The following is a 20,999-nucleotide window of genomic DNA, read 5'->3' as shown; positions in this document are numbered from 1 at the left end:
CCAGCAGCTGCATGTGGAGGAGCGGAGACGCGAACCCGGTTCCCCAGATTACGAGACTACCGCTACACCACACTGGCGTACAAGGCACCATCCAACTGTCCACTCTGGATTTGTGTAGGGTTGACTCTGCAGCCTTTTTCTTTTCCCAAATACAGTGGTACCTCGGGTTACAGATGCTTCAGGTTACAGACGCTTCAGGTTACAGATTCCGCTAACCCGGAAATAGTACCTCAGGTTAAGAACTTTGCTTCAGGATGAGAACAGAAATTGTGCTCCAGCGGCGCAGCAGCAGCAGGAGGCCCCCATTATCTGAAGCGGTGCTTCAGGTTAAGAACAGTTTCAGGTTAAGCACAGAGCTCTGGAACGAATTAAGTACTTAACCCGGGGTACCACTGTATATCCCTCAAGGCAGCAAGGGTTTAGGACCAGAGTTTTCCTTCTCCTAGATGGGCTCAGATGGGTGAAGCTGCATGCTCCGCTACCGGTGGCAGAAAGCAGGTGGGGGCATGCCTGGCGCCCCCGGGGTGTGGCATGCCAGCTGTGGGGGTGTGACACACGTTCTGGGGGTGTGGCACACTGCTTGTGGGGGCGTGGCGCCCGGCATGTGCGGGGGTCCGTGGCACATGTTCGTGGAGGGGGTGGGCAGCCAAGATGGCACCCTACCATGGTGCTGGGGGCGATCCGCCTCCTCTGCAGCCCTGGTCCTCCACCAGTGGATGGGCTCAGTGGCGTAGCGTGGGGGGTGCAGGGGAGGGGCCGGCCGCACCGGGCGCAACATCTGGGGGGGGCGCTCGCACTCGCAGCTCTCTGCCCCCTGCTAAAATCCACGGGTTAGGGGGCACATATTACTTGCCTTGCCCCGGGTGCTGACAACCCACGCTACGCCACTGGATGGGCTACCTTCCCAGGTTGACAAGTTCTTTCTTCCCTTCCCTCTACAGCATATGCAGAAACGGCCTTCTTGACTGTTGGACCCACTTGTCTGTTCAATCTGCCGGAGCCTATCTTTGCATGCAGGGGAAGTCCCTAACTCACCAAGGGTTTGAGACCCATTGGCTATCCTTACCTGGTTTAGCCTGACAATCAAAGCCATTTCTGGGGTGTGGCCGCTGTCGCATGCTCACAGCTTCTAGCAGCCACAGGTGGCAGCTGAGTGTAGGGTGAGGACCAAAGGTGGACAAACTACCCCAGAAGGAGCATGATGTGTCCCCTTCCCCAAACACCCTATATTCGCCCCAAATCAAACACACAAACAAATGTAAGTCTAGCAGTGGTACTCTATCACTAGCAGCCAGCTGTAGAATACATGGCTGCAATACTGTTCATAGACGAAAGCTCTGTAGCTGTGATATCCAAAAGGAACCTCAAAGGCTGTATACCTCCCGGTACCTGTTTTTTAGAGACAGGTACAAGGCCCATGGGGACGTGGGTGGTGCTGTGGTCTAAACCACTGAGCCTAGGGCTTGCCAATTGGAAGATCGGCGGTTCGAATCCCTGCGACGGGGGGAGCTCCCGTTGCTCGGTCCCAGCTCCTGCCAACCTAGCAGTTCGAAAGCACGTCAAAGTGCAAGTAGATAAATAGGTACCGCTCCGGCGGGAAGGTAAACGGCGTTTCCGTGCGCTGCTCTGGTTTCGCCAGAAGCGGCTTAGTCATGCTGGCCACATGACCTGAAAAAACAGTCTGCGGACAAACGTCGGCTCCCTTGACCGTTAAAGTGAGATGAGCGCCGCAACCCCAGAGTTGTTTGCAACTGGACTTAACTGTCAGGGGTCCTTTACCTTTACCAGGGCCATGACCATCACACCCTGCTGGCAAACTTCCCAGAAACCCTGGTGGAAATAGACTAGATGGACTTTGGTTTGACTAGGCAAGTCTGTTTTACCAGCAGTTCCAATATCAGTACTAATACCAATACAGTGGTACCTCAGGTTACATACACTTCAGGTTACAGACTCCACTAACCCAGAAATAGCGCTTCAGGTTAAGAACTTTGCTTCAGGATGAGAACAGAAATCATGCTCCGGCGGCGCAGCGGCAGCAGGAGGCCCCATTAGCTAAAGTGGTGCTTCAGGTTAAGAACAGTTTCAGGTTAAGAACGGATCTCTGGAAGGAATTAAGTACTTAACCTGAGATACCACTGTAGAACTTAGTTGCATACAGTTCACTGTTATAAACAGTTAAAACAGATTACAGTCAAGCTGTGGTCCTAAAAATATTGTTATGATACCAATAATAGATTTCAAATGATGTGAATCTGCAGGTAAAATGTGGCCCCTTAGAAGTCAAAACCCTTTCCAGTCACCCAGGAAAGAAAGCTTTTCCTAACATGGAGCCTTGCTGTGTCAAATACACACATCCCCAAAATAAAACAAAAATGAAAGGAACCCCCCACCATACATGAGAAATATTGCTCTCATTAACTATTAACCAACAAAATCTCAAAAAATTGAATGTGATTTTTTTTGCTCTGCCAACAACGCCTAGTAGCTTACTGGGCTGCAGCCAAATCTACACATGCTCAGAAACACTCTCTTCTGTCCCATTTGTCAGGAAGGAAGCCAGTCATTCCGAGGGTGGGGACCCTGTTGTGCTCCTAATTTCCCTCCAAACCCCTCAAACTCCCCCGGTGGAGTTTTGCTGGCGGAAAAAAGGGATCTGGCGACGGGCGGAGCTTCACCGGTTGAATTTCCACCTGGCGCAGCTGTTAAAAGCGCAAGGGGGGGGGGGAAGGAACGCTGCAAGAAGAAAGAAAGAAAGAAAGAAAGAAAGAAAGAAAGAAAGAAAGAAAGAAAGAAAGAAAGAAGCCGGCAACTTCAACCCTGATCCCCCCAGGAAAGGAAACTCACCGGCTAGAAGGAGAAAAACCGACCTCGCAGTTCTGCTCTCCTTAATTTCAGAGCTGATGGCCGATGGCTGCGCAGCCTCCGCCCGCCTGTTGCGCAAGAGCTGCTCTTTCGCCTATCAGAGGAAAGAGCCCGGAGGGGCCGGGCGCAGGCCGGGGATGAAGGCAAACAAACGCCGCTCCCTCTCCGGATCATCCTTGCGCCCCGGCATGATGTTTACCTGCGCAATAAATTCTGGGCGCTCCAGAAACGCCGGTGCGCTTAGGTGATTTTAGACTCTGGACTACATGGAGTTATCTGTAAACACACGCGCCCTCTTTTATTGGCTGGCAATGGGTCGCACCCAACTCAGTTTTACTCAAGAGTAGGCCCATTGGAATTAACACAGTTCGCGTAGAATCGTGGAGTTGGAAGGGCTAAAGAAGACCGGAAGAATAAGAAATCAAGATAACAAATATACATATATATATATGAGAATGGAAATGGTTTGCTGAATGTTTACAAATAAATTCTAAGCAGATGAAAACATTGGCAGGATTATTGCCATAACCTGCAGTTTTATAAGAGTATATATTTACAGATGAAGAAATGAGCAAACTAAGTTAATTTGGATATGCATAAGATATTGAAAATAATTTTAAGGAACCGCAGAAAGAGGGGGAAGGAAGTCAAGTTTTGAAATGTCAAAATGATGGTAAAATCAGTGACATGTGTAGAATTAGTGGAATGTATAAAATTGAAAAGTATAAAATAAATAGATAAATAAATAAGAGTATTTTGTAATAACTTACTTGGTTTAGGGGGCAGCTGCCCTCCCTGCCCCTCTGGCTACGCCCATGGGAGGTTAGAAGTTACCAGTCTGCAGCCACTGTGATTCCTGGGCTGTTAAGTCCAGTCAAAGGCGACTGGGATTGTGGGCCTCATCTCGCTTTCAGGCCGAAGGAGCCAGCGTTTGTCCCCAGCTAGCTTTCCGGGTCATGTGGCTAGCATGACTAAACCGCTTCTGGTGGAATGGAACAGTGACGGAAACCAGAGCGCACGGAAACGCCGTTTACCTTCCCGCTGCAGTGGTACCTATTTATCTACTTGCACCAGTGTGCTCTCTAACAGCTAGGTTGGCAGAAGCTGGGACAGAGCAATGGGAGCTCACCACCGTCAAGTGGATTCAAAACACTGAAATTCTGATCGGCAAGCCCTTGGCGGTTTAGATCACCCTGTGTGAAGCTAAAATTTGGAGCCCCCCACCTCTCATGTTCTGTAGCATTGTTTTGGCGCCCCCTGCAGTGTGGCACCCAGTGCGCTGCCCTAAAACTGTCTCTAGTGGCATTGACACAGCAGAGAGAATCGCTCTCAAATGCAGGATTCATGATCTTTCGCACTTCCGTAGGTGCCTTGCACTGTAGAAGCTTGTCATTATTTGCATGCTTAGAGCTTGTTGACCTTTTAAGCACAGGGGTACATGCCTAAATTAATCCGTAAACTCAACATGTTTGTCTGGCCAACCTGCTCAAGGCTCACATAGTGTTAGGCAGTGATAACATATCAGTCTTGCTACAGCAGCATCTCCCTGGGCATCTGTGTACCAAGAAAATTCCCATGCCTGCAACTCCTGCCATTTGAGGGGGTGGGGATGTTCTTTCTGAAACCTTGGCAGGCTGCTGCCACTCAGTGTGGACAATACTGAGATAGGTCTAAACCACTGAGCCTGTGATTACTCTAGCACAAGTTCCTGCAAGTTTCCTTTCAGAATGTTTGAAAATGCATCATTTCACAAGTCTGATGAAAGTTCGCTTGTTCGCTCTTACAGAAAAGAACACACTCTTCCCCCAAAGGGAGAGAGAAGTGAAATAATAGGCATAATAATAAACAATTTTTTTTAAAAAAAGTTAAAGACAAAGAAATTTGATATACCGGAGTTGGTTGAATTGTTTCTTTCTTTTTTTCACATTGTGTCTTTATTTTTTTCCATTTTATTGGAATTAATTAAACTATATATATATAGATCTGCAATCTAATTTCATTTACATTTGATTACAAATAAGATGTTTTAACAGGAGATACTCTGTCCCAAAACAAAAACAATAAAACCCTCCTGGACTTTAGAATTATATATATATCTATCTATTTTTTAGAAATAAGTGGAAACCACAGCATCTATCAGGTATTTTTCCTCACCGAGAAGTACGCAATTAAATTAATTTTTAAAGTATGCTTTTTATTATCTGCAACCAAGTCGGGTAACCCACTTTGGCCCCCAAGACTGTTTGAAATCCAATCGGCCTTAGTTACAGCAGAGTCATTTTTTGCTCTTTCCATAATTTGAGTAGTTGAGGGCATAGAAACATGGACATAAAAATATATATATGTGAAACTGAAGTGATGCAATAAGGACTCAGCACAGGGAGTTTTCCACTAGCTTTCTAGCGGTTCAGATGTCATCCTATTCTTTTGCCATATCTAGAAGATGTCATTGCAACGCATACTGAACCACAATTCTAAAACCACTTGCTATGGAGCACCATTAGGAAAGCTGGAACCAATGGTTATAATCTGCAAGAACTTTCAAGGGGCTCCATAGATACGTCTCTAATCCTTTCTAACCCTCTAGCCCTCTCCCTTAACCCCACCCCTAACCCTCCAACCATCACCCAGGCATCCCCAACCTGCAGCCCTCCAGATGTTTTCGCCTACAACTCCCATGATCCCTAGCTAGCAGGACCAGTGGTCAGGGATGATGGGAGTTGTAGTCCAAAACATCTGGAGGGCCGAAGGTTGGGGATGCCTGCCCTAACCCTCCAACCCTCTAAACACGGGAGCTTAACTATGGAAGGGATGGGGAACTTTTGCCCCTTAAGATGCTGCTAGGCTAGAACTCCCATCATCCCTGACTGTTGTGTTGTGTTGTGCTGATTAGGGCTCAGTGGCGTAGCGTGGGTTGTCAGCACCCAGGGCAAGGCAAGTAATTTGCGCCCCGCAACCCGGGGCAAGGCAAGTAATTTGCACCCCCCCCCGCTGCACTGTCCCTCCCCCAGATAGTCCCTTGCTCTCTCTCCGCACCGCACCGCACGCCTGGCACCCTCGGATTCGCACAGCCAGCACTGCAGTGAGAGAGAGTGAGTGAGCCAGGTAGGGGCAGAGAGCTGCGAGTGCGAGTGCGCCCCCCCAGATGTTGCGCCCGGTGCGGCCGGCCCCCCTGCACCCCCCACGCTACGCCACTGTTAGGGCTTATGGGAATTGTAGCATGACCACATCTGGAGGGCCCTGTATCCTCCACATTTTGCGATTTCAGCAGGAACCTGCGGCGTATGCAGAGCCAAGAGTTTTGCCACGTAAACTTCACTACTGCCACCACTGAAATCAGTGTTATGCAAGAGCACTCATTTGCTGGGGGTTTTTACAGACACACTTTAATTCTGACATGATTGGAAGACGACATAATTGAATCTAAAAGCCTCACTTCGCCAGCAGTGCCTTATGTTCTCAGAGTTGAAATAAAACGGACAAGGTCGTCATGCGGGCTTCTCATTCCTAGTCGGTCTACAGCTGCCATGCTTATTTTGTACACGGCAACAGGAAAGGGAGAATCAACGAGCCAAGAATTGTAAACCAGACTTAAAGATTAAGCCTATAGTTAATGAGGTAGAGGTCAGCTATCAACAAAACATTCGTACATGGGGCAAGGATGCACCAACCTAAGAGCATCTAAGATGTTGTTAAAGAATGCAATATTCTATTTGTGGGAAGTAAGAAAAAGGCTGACGTAGCAACGTTAAGCTGTATAGCGTTAATCGAAAAGGCATCTTGAGCTGCTGGTAAGCTCCCTGTTCCTGCTTTCCTGGTTAGGAAATAGCAACCTGGAAACGCTAATACTGAACTAATAAAGACTTCTTGGCAAGGAAGAACATCAGGTTCATGAGGTGCGTACATGGGCTTCCCCACCAAGTCCAGAGAATAGTGTAATTAGTTCGACAAGCCAATACATGTTCGGCTTTCATGTTCTTTTAGCAGGTTTGGCAGTTAACTGTTTCTCTCTTTCGAGCTCTTTTTCCCGTTGCTGCTCTCGTTCCAGTTCTTCTTTCTGCCTCTTTTGCTGGAGTTTGAGAGCTCTTCTCTGAAACGAAAAGCCAGAAAAAGAATGTGACTTTCCTGAAGCTGTAGAATTAGATTTGACAGGACAGCAGCAATGAGATCCCGTTGTTATTTCTCCTGAGGTTTTTCAGAGAACTCCACCCACCCAAAAAAAACCACCAAGTGGGATTTGCAACATAATGTCACAGTGGATCCGACCTAAGAGAAGTGCTCCTGTTCAGGATTTTAGCCAGCCATTCCCTCTAAGCATAGTATCCTGTTCTCTGCCCCACTCACACATTTTTCCTACTTGCTTTTCCACTTGACACTCAGTACTGGATTCCATGGCTATTCAGTATGCCCAGACAACATCAGGCTTTTTTTAGGGGTGTGTGGAATGCTTCCTAAGTTGATACTTAGTCCTTCCGCAACCTCACAGGTCCCTCCCACAGAGGCCGATGACAATACAGTCGTACCTTGGAAGTCGAACAGAATCTGTTCCGGAAGTCTGTTTGACTTCCAAAATGTTCAGAAACCAAAGCACAGCTTCTGATTGGCTGCAGGAAGCTCCTGCAGCCAATCGGAAGCCGCGCCGGATGTTCGGCTTCCAAAAATCGTTTGAAAACCGGAACACTCACTTCCGGGTTTTGATTGTTTGGGAGCCGATTTGTTCAGGAGCCAAGGCGTTCGTTTGAGATCCAAGGTACGACTGTACCTTCTTTTTATTTTCCAGCAGCCTTGCTTTTATTCTTTTTCTACCAGTCCTCACCACCTGAGTTTGCTATTACAGAGAGTGCTGTTGGTCTATCTAAGGAAAAATTATGTGCAACACACACAAAAAATTCAAATAATTCTATAAAAAACCTGTTAATAGATTCTGTATTTATATTTACATACACTCCTACCTGTACTGCAATTGAAACAACACATGAGTAATCAATATATAGACTGAATATTTAGCTTATGTATGAATAAAAAATAAATTCATCATTAGGTAGCATCTATAATTTTAATACAGCCCGTGTATGCTTACTTGTAGGGAAGTTCTGTTTTGTTAAGTGGTGCTTGCTTGCTGGTTAAGAAAGCATAGGACTGTCACCTTCATTCATTAGAGACCTAAATCTGAGATGTACAACTGGATATCATGTATATTAACAAAGAAGTAAGTGTCACTAAGTATAGATGATTGCAGCCCAAACATAATAACAAGATTGCAATATCATAATATTATGGTAACTACTCTTCGGTAGCCTGATGAATTCTTCTCATGGTAGCATTAATGGTACTAGGGATTCTGCTGTACACAAACCTTTCATCAGAAAGATAACTACTTCAAAAACTGGAAAATTAAGAAAATGCTAGTTCCCAATGGAAATATAAAGCAAAAGCAGAGCATGAAGATCAATCTTGATCTACAACACCTCAAAGAACAAAGAACTAAGCAGTACTCTTTAACCTTTGTTAGTCAAAGTGAAACAAAACTCACTTTCAACTTTGATGTTTTCTCATGCAGCAGTAGCATCTCTTTCCTAATGTTTACCAACTTGTTGTGATAGTACTTTGCTTCTGAAAACTTAAGAGAGCAACAACAAAAAAAGCAAGAATTCAGTAGAACATATAACTTCCAAATCAGCAACTCACGTAATGGCCTGCAGTTACTGAAATAAGTGAAAAGTTGTAATGCAATGTGTACGCACTTGGAAATTAAGTTCCACCTTCTCAGTGAGAGTTACTTCCACGTAAACCTGCATAATGATTGGGATGTACGATGCTAGAGTGTGCTAAAAATCCATCTATTCTAGAAGGTTGTACCACATCAAGAGTTACTCCTGAAGACTGACCTGCACTTTCATTTATGTATGTTTGCTCAAAAGTAAGTCTCACAGTGTGTGATGGGGAGTACAGTGGTACCTCGGTTCTCAAACGCCTTGGTTCCCAACCGCCGAAAACCCGGAAGTAAGTGTTCAGGTTCTTGAACATCTTTCAAGATGTCGGCTATTGTTTCCGGGACGCCTGCACCAATCAGAAGCTGCATATTGGTTTTTCAACATTTCAGAAATCGAACGGACTTCTGGAATGGATTAAATTTGGCGCTTTTGTTTTTGCTATTTATTTTGCGTCTTTGTTTTTGAGGCTTTTTCAGTTCATTTGTTTTTGTGACTGTGTGGAACCCAGTTCAGCTACTGAATGATTGATTGTGTAACTGCAGAAATGGATAAAAGCCCCCCATCCAAACAATGACTATCATCACTGCAGGTAAGGGGGGGGGATAATTTTTATAATCTACAGTACTGTCTTATTTATAGTACAGTGCATTGATTATTGCTTTTATTTTATGTATCAATGGTGTAATTAGATGGTAAAATTCATGTTAAATTGCTGTTTTAGGGGTTGTTTTTAATCTGTTTTGCATAACTTTCTATGGGAAAGTGCACCTTGGTTTTGGAACACTTTGGTTTTGGAACAGACTTCCGGAACAGACTAAGTTTGAGAACCAAGGTACCACTGTACTCCCATGTTACATGTGCCAAGGACAAAGGGGAGACAATTGTGAATACAAATATGCAAGATATGAAACTTCAGAATGAGATGCTAAATTTCCATGGTTGTGGTTAATTATCCTGTGTTTAGGTTTTCCCATTTAGCATAGATTTTCTCAAAATACAAGATTCCATTTGTAGTGTTTTTGTACAAGCACGACTTTTAAAACTGAGGAAAAAGCAAACAGTTATCTGACAGAACACACTTACCAGCACATTGATATCAAGGACAGAATTACATTCTTTAAACTTTGAGATTTCTTGCTGCAGAGTTTCTAGTAGTACTTCTTGGTTCTGTCTGAAAGAAGAATGCAATAGTTTACACATATTTCACAATAAAATCACATATTCAGTTACAGAATTTAGTGAAGAGCAAATGCTGCCTGCCAGAAGATTCAAGAATAAAAGGAGACTTATTCTTTTCTTACAATCTACAGTATTTAGCATTTTAAAGAAAGAAAAAGAAACATGTGCATTTTGATTGTTTACATACGTTAGCTCTTTTAAGGATAGTTTTGATCGTTGTAGATCAGGTAAATAATGTGAAATCAGCCCTTCTGTTAGCTGCTCCACAGCTTTCTTGTCTATAACAGTGAAGTCTTCTATTAATCCTTCATCGGGAGAATTATCGTTAGAATCTGTAACAGATGTCATACATTTTTATCAAATGTGTATACGTGTGCACACAAATACCTGTATTTTTCGCTCTATAACACGCACCAGACCATAACACACACGTAGTTTTTAGAAGAGGAAAACATAAAAAAAAAAATCTAAACGAAATAATGGATATATGATTTTTTGTGATTCATGCTGTGGCCACAGACATGTGATCTGACAGTGAGTTTGGAGTAGCCTAATGCAAAAATCCTGAGGATCCATGTGGATCCATGCTTTGTAACCACGGAGGAGGGAAGGAAGGGGAACCATGGATCCTCTGCTCTCACAACTGTAGCAGATCCCCCCCGCCACCCGCAGGCATTCGCTCCATAACACGCACAGACATTTCCCCTTACTTTCTAGGAGGAAAAAAGTGAGTGTTATGGTGCAAAAAATACGGTATTAATGATGTAAATACAAAATTAAAAACCCCAATGAATAAGCATACAAAATACAACCAAATAACAAGCACTTAAAAACCCTAAACTCTAAAGAGCAGAGTAATGCAAGATCCCTGCTAAAATTATTTTATGCTGTGGTGATCATTACTGGGTGATCTGAACAACATGCATAAATAAAGGCCGCCTTATTTTCCACATTTATCCAAGGTGAGAAAGCTCACCTCTCAATCTTCAGCCTGCAAATTCACCCACCCATCTCTTCAATTTTTGGCAGTTTCCCCGTGAAGTCGCACTGTACTCTTTTTGCCGCTTGCTAGAGTACGGTTGTGAATTTTATTTCATTGTTTCACCTTTTGTAAACTGCTTTTGAGTCTTAAAAACAAACAAACAAACCAAACCAATCAAGAGGCGCATACACTTTTACCAAACAAACAAAGGTAAGCAGAACCTTTTAAAGCATGCTTTTTATTATCTGCAACCAAGTTGGGTAACCTATTTTGGGTCTCAAGCGTGTCCACCCCCACTGAGGTCCAGCTCTGAGGGCCTTCTGGCAGTTCCCTCCCTACAAGATGCGAGGTTACAGGGAACCAGGCAGAGAGCCTTCTTGGTAGTGGCGTCTGCCCTGGGGAACACCCTCCCACCAGATGTCAAGGCAATAAGCAACTACAGTGGTGCCCCGCAGGATGAAATTAATTCGTTCTGCGAGTTTTTTCGTCTTGCGAAGCACCAATGCGTATTGACGGTTTCCCATAGGAATGCATTGGTGGTTTTTTAAAAAAAGGTGCAAGATGTTTCGTCTTGCGAAGCAAGCCCATAGGGAAATCCCTCTTGCGAAGCACCTCAGAAAACGGAAAACTCTTTCGTCTTGCGAGTTTTTCGTCTTCTGAGGCATTCGTCTTGCGGGGCACCACTGTATCTGACTTTTAGAAGACATCGAAAGGCAGCCCTGTTTGGGGAAGTTTTTAACATTTGATGTTTTGTCATGTTTTTAATATTCTGTTGGGAGCTGCTCAGAGTAGCTGGGGAAACCCAGCCAGATGGGTGGGGTATAAACAATAACATTATTATTATTAAGTCCAATTGGCCTTAGTTACAGCAGAGTCATTTTTTTGCTCTTTCCCTAGTTTGAGTAGCTGAGTACATGGAAACATAGACATAAAAACCCCCATGTTTGGTTGAAGTGAGCAATAAGGACTTGGCACATGGAGTTTTCCACTAGCTTTCTAGCAGTTCGGATGTTATCTTATTCTTTTGCCATATCTAGAAGATGTCATTGCAATGCAACAAACAAACGAAAACACATCCTTTGGAACAAAACCCGAAAACCCTGTGGCATCTTTCAAGAACTGAGGGGCTGCATCCCAACAGTTATACTGAAGCACAGACCTGTCGAGATTAATGGGACGCGAGTTAGCCAATAATAAAATACAATCATTGATGATGATGATGATATTTTTACCCGCTCATCTGGCTAATAATAATAATAATAATAACCATTTCATCATTTATACACCGCCCTTCTGGCTGGATTTCCCCAGCCATGTCCCACAGTTTTCAAGAGGTCTACTCCGAGTAGGGCTAACGCCGGATGCAACCCCGTGATATTTTGTTACGGGCTTAATATATATTTCACGGCGTCTGAAGGAAGCGAGCCGTTTTTTGCTGCGGTCCTGGACAGCTCCTGCCGCACGACCTGCAGCTCTGTGAGCTGTGAGCGGACTAGATGTCTTCCCACACGGACCAAGAGCGAGCGGATCAAATCCGTTCAGACTTTGAGGGCCCCGCGAGGGGACCTCCGGCGGTCATCTAGACCAACCCCCGCAACTGCAACCCCGGCCGCCGAAGCCAACATACCCAAAGCAGGGTCATTTCGGCCCTGCGAAGCCGCCTTCACGTCCAGCGAGTCCGCCAGACTCATCGCTTCCTCCCTCGCGAAACAGACAGACAAGATATTTATTTTCGAGGGGAAGCCAAGGCAACGCCAGGCCCCGCCAAAGCCGGAAGTTGAAGTAGGCCTTCCGGTCAAAAAGGCAGCCAGCCTCGACGTAGGAAGGAAGGCGGGCGCCTGAGAACCATAGAGATAATAAAAGAAAAGGGTAGAGGCGAACAGCAATGTTGTTGTTTTTTATAAAAAAAAATCTTTAAAATTATCTACTTTCTGATCTTTCAATAATGTATTTTTAATCTTTGTTGGAAGCCACCCAGAGTGACCCAGCCAGATGGGCGGGGTACAAATAAATTATGATTATTATTATTATTAGTGCGCCCAACATGGTGAGACGTAAATGAAAGAGAGAAAAAGAAAATAGAGAAACAGCACCATAGTATTCCACAAGTAGAATATCCCCAGATAAATTTTATGGGGCAAACTAGGAGCCACCTCACAATAAAAGCAGAAGCTGCCAATTAAAAAGAAAACTATTCATGGTAACTCTAAAGGGGACCATGAGCAGTTGACTTTTGCTCCAAGTTTAATCTTTCCTGGTTTTTCAAAATACATCACGGTTATCCTTCTCCATCCAGAATATACACAAAAGCAATCCTAAAGTGTTGGAAATGAAGTATAGCTGTATAATGAAGTAATGAAACTTCCCTCCACCCCAACATGGGTCCTCTACATATCTGTATCAACTGCATATTGAATACTATCTAGTTTATAATTATCCGTTATTTCCATGTTATGTCACATGCTGAGCAGTTGACTTTTGATCACATTGCCTCAAAACTGCCATCCAGTTTTTTCAGAGCAATCCTAAATGATGTCAGGGAGAAAGCGCAACATGGCAGCTCTATTGCTATGTGCCATCCAAGACAGTAGGTATGGGGAATGTTGCTTTGCAATTTTTCACTATGCCAATTTTAGGGTCCCTTAGGGGATTTGCGGAGCTTTGTATGAAGCTGATCCATAGCTTTTGGGTGAGAAACCTTGAAACCCTTTGGGGGCTTTCTGCTTGCTGTTACTAGTGGGAGAATCACCTTCCTGGGCACAGCTGCAGGATAAATTGGTTTATCCTGAATTTTATTTGATTTATCTGTTATAAGGGGTTGCGGGCCATCATTTTAAACCATAATCCAAAGAGCAGCTTGATATGCACAAACCAGCAAGGCAAGTTATTCAAAGTATAAACATTATCCCCTGATAATGGAGTTAGTTGACTCCAATAGGCTTCAATGATTGCACCAAAAGCTGGTAATCCCATATTTATTCAGAAAGAGTTAGTAGCCTGACAAAAACAGAAGTGCCCATATCCCTTGCTCTAGGATTGAAAACGTTTAATGAAGAGCAAGCTTTAAATAATGTAAATAATAAGAATGATGATGATATATTGAAACAAAGCCCCACCCTCTCCTGACATTGAATGGTTTTGGATTGGAATCAATTACACTAATCTGCATATTAATCTGTTTACCACACTTCTGTATATTGTGAAAAGGGAATTAGTTGTCAAATATTTTCTTGCCTTGCCCCCGTGGAATGCAGAAATTGAGTAAGTTAATAAGTGAAACGTGCAACCTTTCAAACAGCTAAAAACAGACCGTTTCACAACCTTCAGAGATTTAATAATGTATTGTCCAGAGTGTGGAGGAGGTCAGAGTGTTCATTGAGCAAAAATAGAAATCAAAAGGAAGTAAACCAGGAATGTTAAACCTTAATTAAAACAAATTAAACATTTCCAAAACATTTTTTTTCTTTTGCTGCTCTTAAATTTACAAGGTTAGCATCCAAATCCTGTGCATATTTACTTGGAAATTGGTTCCACTTAGTTCAGTAGGACTTACTTCCCAGTTGCTTTGCTCTACTTGAGAGTAATGCTCATTGGATTGGATGGGATTACTCAACTAAACATGTATAAGACTGGGCTATATATTGGGCATAGGACCGCAGCCTTTAGGAAGGAATGTGAACTTAATAGAAGCTAAGCACAATAGTGCTACTTTTGATCTGGGACAGAATTAAATTTGATTATTAGTACCTATTAGTGGCTATCAAAAAGGAAAAAGAACATTTCACATCTTTCTCTTTTAGGTTTCAACATGGTTTTGTTTTGGAGTATTTGGAGGGTGGAACAAAGCTCAAAACACATACATTCCGTGCAGAAGATTCCTGGCTCAATCCCTGGTATTATCAGTTAAAAGGATAAGATAACAGGTTGCATGAAAGATCTCTGATTGACATTGTGCAGAGCCACTTCCACAGTTAGGGATGGGCTAGATTTGGGGTCACCAGCCTTTTTGCACCAATGGGCACATTGGGAACTTCAATAAAGTGCTCTGGGCGCCATTCACAAAATGGCTGCTGCAGGGGTGTGGCATAAAAAGGGGTGTGGCATAACACAGACTGGACATCGCATCACAAAGAGCAGAGAGAGAGAGAGATACAACCACAAAATGGTGTCCATGAGGAAAATGGCATCTACATCAGGCACGACCACACTCACTCAAAGAGAGAATATCTTTGCACCTCTCCTCTGCTCATGCAGTCCTGGTGTCCAATGCCAGTGTGGGGTGGGAATCTTCAACTAGGGTTGCCATACGTCTGGAATTTCCTGGACATAGCCAGAATACAGCAGTCGATAGCACTGTCTGGGAAGATCTGGATGTATGGCAACCCATGTCACAAGAATTTCTTTAACACAGATTTTTTTTAAAAAAGCTCTATAACTTTGCAAAAAACAACAACTTTGCCACAACTTTTTGAAATATGGCAACCCTATGTCCAGCGTCCATGTATGCGGGTGGCGCTGTGGGTTAAACCACAGAGCCTAGGACTTGCCGATCAGAAGGTCGGCGGTTCGAATCCCCGCGACAGGGTGAGCTCCCGTTGCTCGGTCCCTGCTCCTGCCAACCTAGCAGTTTGAAAGCACGTCAAAGTGCAAGTAGATAAATAGGTACCGCTCCGGCAGGAAGGTAAACGGCGTTTCCGTGCGCTGCTCTGGTTCTCCAGAAGCGGCTTAGTCATGCTAGCCACATGACGGAAGCCGTACGCCGGCTGCCTCGGCCAATAAAGCGAGATGAGCGCCGCAACCCCAGAGTCAGCCACAACTGGACCTAATGGTCAGGGGTCCCTTTACGTCCAGCGTACGAGAGGCTGAGCACGTGCAAACAGGAACTGAGCAGAACAACAGTCATTTTTTCATGTATTGTGGGATACTTTCGGAGACATTCTGTGGGTACCATGGTAGGTATTAATTGGTGAGCAGATTGGGGCAAAGGGACAAAAAGTCTGATGTGATTTAAGGCAGCTCTATGTTCCAATACACCTAGTGACGTTAGTTTTGTATTCTTTGGCGATCACTCGTAGCCGAGTAAGATTGTCTTCCAAGAACATGGTTTTAAAAGTCAGTCCGTAAGTGACTCTGGAGGCCAATTTTGGACCCACAGGTCCTTCTATACAGAGGGGACATTGGTTCCCGGGGAGGAGTTGATCATGGTGTGGATTTGCCAAGCGTGCCTTCCTCTTAGCACGTTTCTCTCTTGCGTTCTGAGTTTGAGTGTCTTATATGCCATGTTCCAAAGTTCAATTGTCTTTTACGACTGCCAAGTGGTTGCCCCACTGGGCGCAGTAATTCAGTCAGGGAAAAAGGGAGGCAGACTATGTTTAGGGCACCTTTTCTAGACCTTCCCACTTTTCGTGGTGAGCAGAGTGGCTCCTAAAAATGGCTGCTCAGTCATGGCTACAGCTGCCGAGCTGCTCAGCTGCCTCGTTCCTTGAGTCAGAACGACTGAATCTGTATCCACCGCCCATGTGCCGGTTCATGACTAGGGGCTTCCAGATTTCACGGTCCTGCCCCATTACCATTTGCCGATTGCCATGGGACCTTTGGGGTTTGGGCTGGGTTTTTGGAAGACGCCTGTGTGTGAATTTGTTTTATGTGTGTAGATCAGTGCACGCTGATCAATGCACAGTCTTCATAGTAGGGTTCTGTTCTGATGGCATGAGTAGTCACGACGAACCAGTAGATCCTATCTGCTGCAGCCTTCATCCGCCTTCACAGCAGTTGTAACATACCGCTTCTTATCATCTGCCTGTTCTGCCGTTGAGGACTTCTTGGATCATTCTTTGTCTAGCTCCTTCCCTTTGACCTTACCGCCTTGGGTAAGAGTGTTATATGGTCTCGGTGGCTGCTCCCAGTCACCAGTCTGGCTGCCACATTCTGGATTAGTTGTAGTTTCCAGGTCACCTTCAAAGGTAGCCCCACGTAGAGAGCATTGCAGTAGTCCAAGCGGGAGATTTAACTAGAGCATGCACCACTCTGGCAAGACAGTCTGCGGGCAGGTAGGGTCTCAGCCTGCATACCAGATGGATCTGGTAGACAGCTGCCCTGGACACAGAATTGACCTCTGCTTCCATGGGCAGCTGTGAGTCCAAAATGACTCCCAGGCTGCGCACCTGGTCCTTCAGGGGCACAGTTACCCCATTCAGGACCAGGGATTTCCCCACACTCGCTCGCCCAGTCCCCCCAAAACAGTACTTCTGTCTTGTCAGGATTCAACCTCAATCTGTTAGCTGCCATCCATCCTCTAACCACCTCCTGACACTCACACATAAGTCTTTATGAATTAAAACCAGAACTTCTTGAATTGTGCTCAGAATAGTATAGGCTGTCAGAGCAGTTGGGCCAGAACAGGTGTGCTATAAGGTGATGCTCTGACCCTAGCTATTAATCTGGTTCCTTGATTTTACACTAGCTGCAGCTGCAGCTTTTCTCCGCCTACCTAAATCTGTTAATAATCTTCTGCACAACTTTAAAAGATACAGGAGCCCACTTTTCCCTTTAGCATAAGGATGGGCTGAAAAAGGAAGGGAAGCAACAAACTTGTTTGAATATAAGCAGATTTGCTCAGTGCCAAGATGGATGGGAGAGCTTGTTTACTGTTTTAAGTTCTGCAGGAAAGGCAAGATATAAACAGGCATCACCTGTTGATTTTCTGCCTAACATATAGCTCTTGAAGGTGCAGAATGTCTGCCCATAAGAAGGTGGTAACACTTTGCTAAGCCCAGGAAGCCACAGCGTTTAGCAAAGCAAAGAATCCCGATGCAAGCCAGAATGACTGCTGTTAATCACGCTGTGAGCAATTTAAAAGGTATCTACGGCGAGGATTTTGTACTGTTATGTCAGCACTTTTTCATTGCAGAGTATTGCTTTGTCCAATCTTCTTAAAAGCACTGTAAAATTTGCACTTCTGCTAATGACCAAATGACCACTGCAAGCATTTTGCTATTCTAGTTTTTGTGGTTAAAAGATAAAGCTGTTGGTTATGTACAATGTGACTTTTTTGTGCTCTACAAAGAACAGCACATTTTCCGTTTGCGTAGGGTAGTGTCCTTGCTTCTCATGAGAAATGATTAACAGTTTTGTTAAACATTTGGTGAGAAGCAGCATGGAGCCCAACCGTGGTTTCTTGGTGATGATCTGTCGGTGCAGAATGCCAATTGACGCATCTTGTAAGAACTATAATTAATATAAGGCAAGATTTACTTCCAAACCCCATTGATTTCAGTGAGAGTAAAGTATATAGATGTTTAAAAGCACATTTCCAAAAAAATCCAGAGTCCTTCTGGTTGGGGATAATTCAGAGGGAAATTCCCAGTTGTCAAAAAAGACTACAGTGGTACCTCAGGTTAAGTACTTAATTCGTTCCGGAGGTCCGTACTTAACCTGAAACTGTTCTTAACCTGAAGCACCACTTTAGCTCCTCCTGCTGCGCCGCCGGAGCACGTTTTCTGTTCTCATCCTGAAGCAAAGTTCTTAACCTGAAGCACTATTTCTGGGTTAGCGGAGTCTGTAACCTGAAGGGTATGTAACCTGAAGGGTATGTAACCTGAGGTACCACTGTATTTATGTATGCTACAGGGGTCCCTTTACCTTTACTTTACTACTGTGGCCCATATCTTGTTAGCCCCCAAATGGAAAACTGAAATTGATGGAATACACACATTTTGCAGTTTTAACGTACAGAACAGGCATGTCCAATAGTTGATCACGGGGGTGTCCCAGGTTGATCGTGGTATGAAGTACACACACACACACACACAAAGGCCAACAACTTTGGTCAACCCTCCCCTAAAAAAAGCTCAACCAGTCCTGGCAATGACAATGGGCAGATCATAGCTGGTTTTTTTAATACTGTGAGTAGATCGCAGTCTCTTGGGAGTTGGACGTGCCTGATATAGAATAAGAGAACAAGAACATATGTTTAGAGAAGACTAGAAAATGTTTACTGAATATATGTGTGAAAATTGTGTGCATTTAAAAACGCTGGTAGCATTAGGATAATTTCAAGTGTAAGTACCGTATTTTTTGCTCTATAAGACTCACTTTTTCCCTCCTAAAAAGTAAGGGGAAATGTGTGTGCGTCTTATGGAGCGAATGCAGGCTGCGCAGCTATCCCAGAAGCCAGAATAGCAAGAGGATTGCTGCTTTCACTGTGCAGCGATCCCTCTTGCTGTTCTGGCTTCTGAGATTCAGAATATTTTTTTTCTTGTTTTCCTCCTCCAAAAACTAGGTGCGTCTTATAGAGCGAAAAATACGGTAAGTTTTGATGGATATAACAATAGATTACTGAATGGTTTAGTTCACGCAGTGGCGTAGCGTGGGGGGTGCAGGGGGGGCCGGCCGCACCGGGCGCAACATCTGGGGGTTAGGGTTAGGGTGCGCAAATCCACGGGTTAGGGGGCACAAATTACTTGCCTTGCCCCGGGTGCTGACAACCCATGCGACGCCACTGAGTTCATGTAAAATATGCAGGGATGTATCACTAGTCTCTCAGCTTAACCTACCTCTTAGGGTTATTGCGAGGATGAAAAATTGGGGGAGATGAGCTTGTACAACTCTGGTAGGCTTACAGTAAACAAACAAACAAACAACAGAATGCAGACAGGAAAACAACAAAGCAACCTGCATGCGTGCTTTTGCTTTAAGGCTTATTTATAGCGCAGCAGGTCCTGCAACAACTCCCCTTCTATAACTGCCTACAATTCCCAGCCTGCCCCGCGCTCCGACTCCATGTGCACGCTTAACCCTTTCGAATCCTCGGCGCCGTTGCTGCAGCGGTTGAGATTCGGAGCTCAGATGGGTGTCAAGAGAATCCAGGCACGTGAAACGGCAGCTGGCTTTTCTTCGTCTCGGAAAGGCGGTGCGTTTGCGTGTGTGTGTGTATGTGCATTGCAACCCCCGCTTTCCCCCCCTTTTTTTCTTGCTGTAACTCCGTGATCCCCGGACCCGCGTCGTGAGAACGTGTCTCGCCTTTCTGTAACCGATCAGCCAGCCTCCCAAAGAAAACAGCAAATAAAAAAATGGTCGGGGACGAATTGCTGGGGGGCAAGGGGGGCACCTGGGCGCAGCACCCGGGACCCGGACGCTGGGACAGCAGCTTTCACATCCGCCATCGGGAAATCTAAAGCAAAAATTTGATTTTACAAAGGCCTCTCGGAAGCTGTGCGCCTCTGGACTGGCTGGTTTTTGGGTCCCCCCTCTGCTTTGGGAGGTGAATGGGGGGATGGCGCGATCGGCGGAGAAACCTTCCCTTTCCAGGGGGAGGCGAAGCTGCTCGGATGAATATTCAGGCTTGCATATTCTTCCCCAGAAGCCCACACCCTCTTTTTTTGCTAATCCCCTTGCAAACTGGCTCTGCTCAGTTGGCTGCCGGTGGGGGAGAAGAGCGCAGGAATCTATTCTCTCCGGCTCGAGGGACGTATCCTGAAGCGCTGGATCGCGCGCAAAGCGCAGGGCGTCTTCTCCGCGGGGGCAGGTAGACCGCGCGTCCGTACGCGCTGCTGTTAGGGACCCTGTTCCTGTGCAGACGTGCCGCGATGTCCCCGCTCCGCATCGGGATAGCGGCTGCGGTTTTCCCTGGCGGTAGGAAACATGCCATTGTCCCCGAGGCACGCCAGCTGTGCCACTGCGCGCTATTGTTTTTGTTCCGCGGGGACCCCGGGGTGGGTGAGGGAGGGGGGGAATCTTTTTGATTATGTTGCTTTGACTGTATACTTTATATTTGACTTTCTTCAGAAATGTTTGATTCTGGATTCTTTCATGGATATTTTAATATGCTGTGAACCGCTTTGAGATTCGTCTTTAAAATACAAAATGGTATAGAAATTTAAAACAGTGGTACCTCGGGTTACATACGCTTCAGGTTATGTATGCTCAGTGGCGTAGCGTGGGTTGTCAGCACCCGGGGCAAGGCAAGTAATTTGCGCCCCCTAACCTGTGGATTTGCACCCCCTAACCCTAACCCCCAGATGTTGCGCCCGGTGCAGCCGGCCCCCCCTGCACCCCCCACGCTACGCCACTGCGTATGCTTCAGGCTACAGACTCCGCTAACCCAGAAATATTACCTCAGGTTAAGAACTTTGCTTCAGGATGAGAACAGAAATTGTGCTCCGGTGGCAGCAGGAGGCTCCATTAGCTAAAGTGGTGCTTCAGGCTTTAAGAACAGTTTCAGGTTAAGTACGGACCTCCGGAACGAATTAAGTACTTAA

The 20,999-nt window shown here is 45.2% G+C and overlaps 3 protein-coding genes across 7 annotated transcripts in view; 1 reads left to right on the top strand and 2 right to left on the bottom strand.

Moving 5' to 3' along the window:
• Window positions 1-3,090, bottom strand: part of SQOR (sulfide quinone oxidoreductase) — a 31,083-nt gene extending 27,993 nt beyond the window's left edge. Inside the window, exon 1 of one of the 2 annotated variants that reach the window (XM_083412164.1) lies at window positions 2,848-3,090. The gene's annotated coding sequence lies outside the window, so the exon portion shown is untranslated. Of the gene's footprint in view, window positions 1-2,493; window positions 2,575-2,847 lie in introns of those variants that run through there. The other variant, XM_083412163.1, reaches the window with a different exon arrangement.
• A 3,134-nt stretch (window positions 3,091-6,224) lies between these two features.
• Window positions 6,225-12,554, bottom strand: BLOC1S6 (biogenesis of lysosomal organelles complex 1 subunit 6). The gene is made up of 5 exons (XM_083412350.1): window positions 12,368-12,554; window positions 9,946-10,090; window positions 9,663-9,750; window positions 8,399-8,485; window positions 6,225-6,955 (listed from the first exon to the last, which is right to left on the bottom strand). Exons 1-5 carry the CDS (start codon window positions 12,429-12,431, stop codon window positions 6,836-6,838), a joined length of 504 nt encoding a protein of 167 aa, XP_083268476.1. The 5' UTR covers window positions 12,432-12,554; the 3' UTR covers window positions 6,225-6,835.
• Window positions 12,555-19,532: 6,978 nt separating this feature from the next.
• The window catches only part of SLC30A4 (solute carrier family 30 member 4), a 28,277-nt gene continuing 26,810 nt past the window's right edge, over window positions 19,533-20,999 (top strand). Inside the window, exon 1 of one of the 4 annotated variants that reach the window (XR_014504587.1) lies at window positions 19,533-19,651. The gene's annotated coding sequence lies outside the window, so the exon portion shown is untranslated. Of the gene's footprint in view, window positions 19,652-19,704; window positions 20,374-20,999 lie in introns of those variants that run through there. The other 3 variants (XR_014504588.1, XR_014504589.1, XM_083412168.1) reach the window with 3 other exon arrangements.

The sequence above is a fragment of the Podarcis tiliguerta genome (genome assembly GCF_965153285.1).
Source record: "Podarcis tiliguerta genome assembly, chromosome: 14".
Taxonomy (NCBI): domain Eukaryota; kingdom Metazoa; phylum Chordata; class Lepidosauria; order Squamata; family Lacertidae; genus Podarcis; species Podarcis tiliguerta.
The sequence above is the reverse complement of the archived record's forward strand: the minus strand, read 5'-3'. Positions and strand labels throughout refer to the sequence as shown.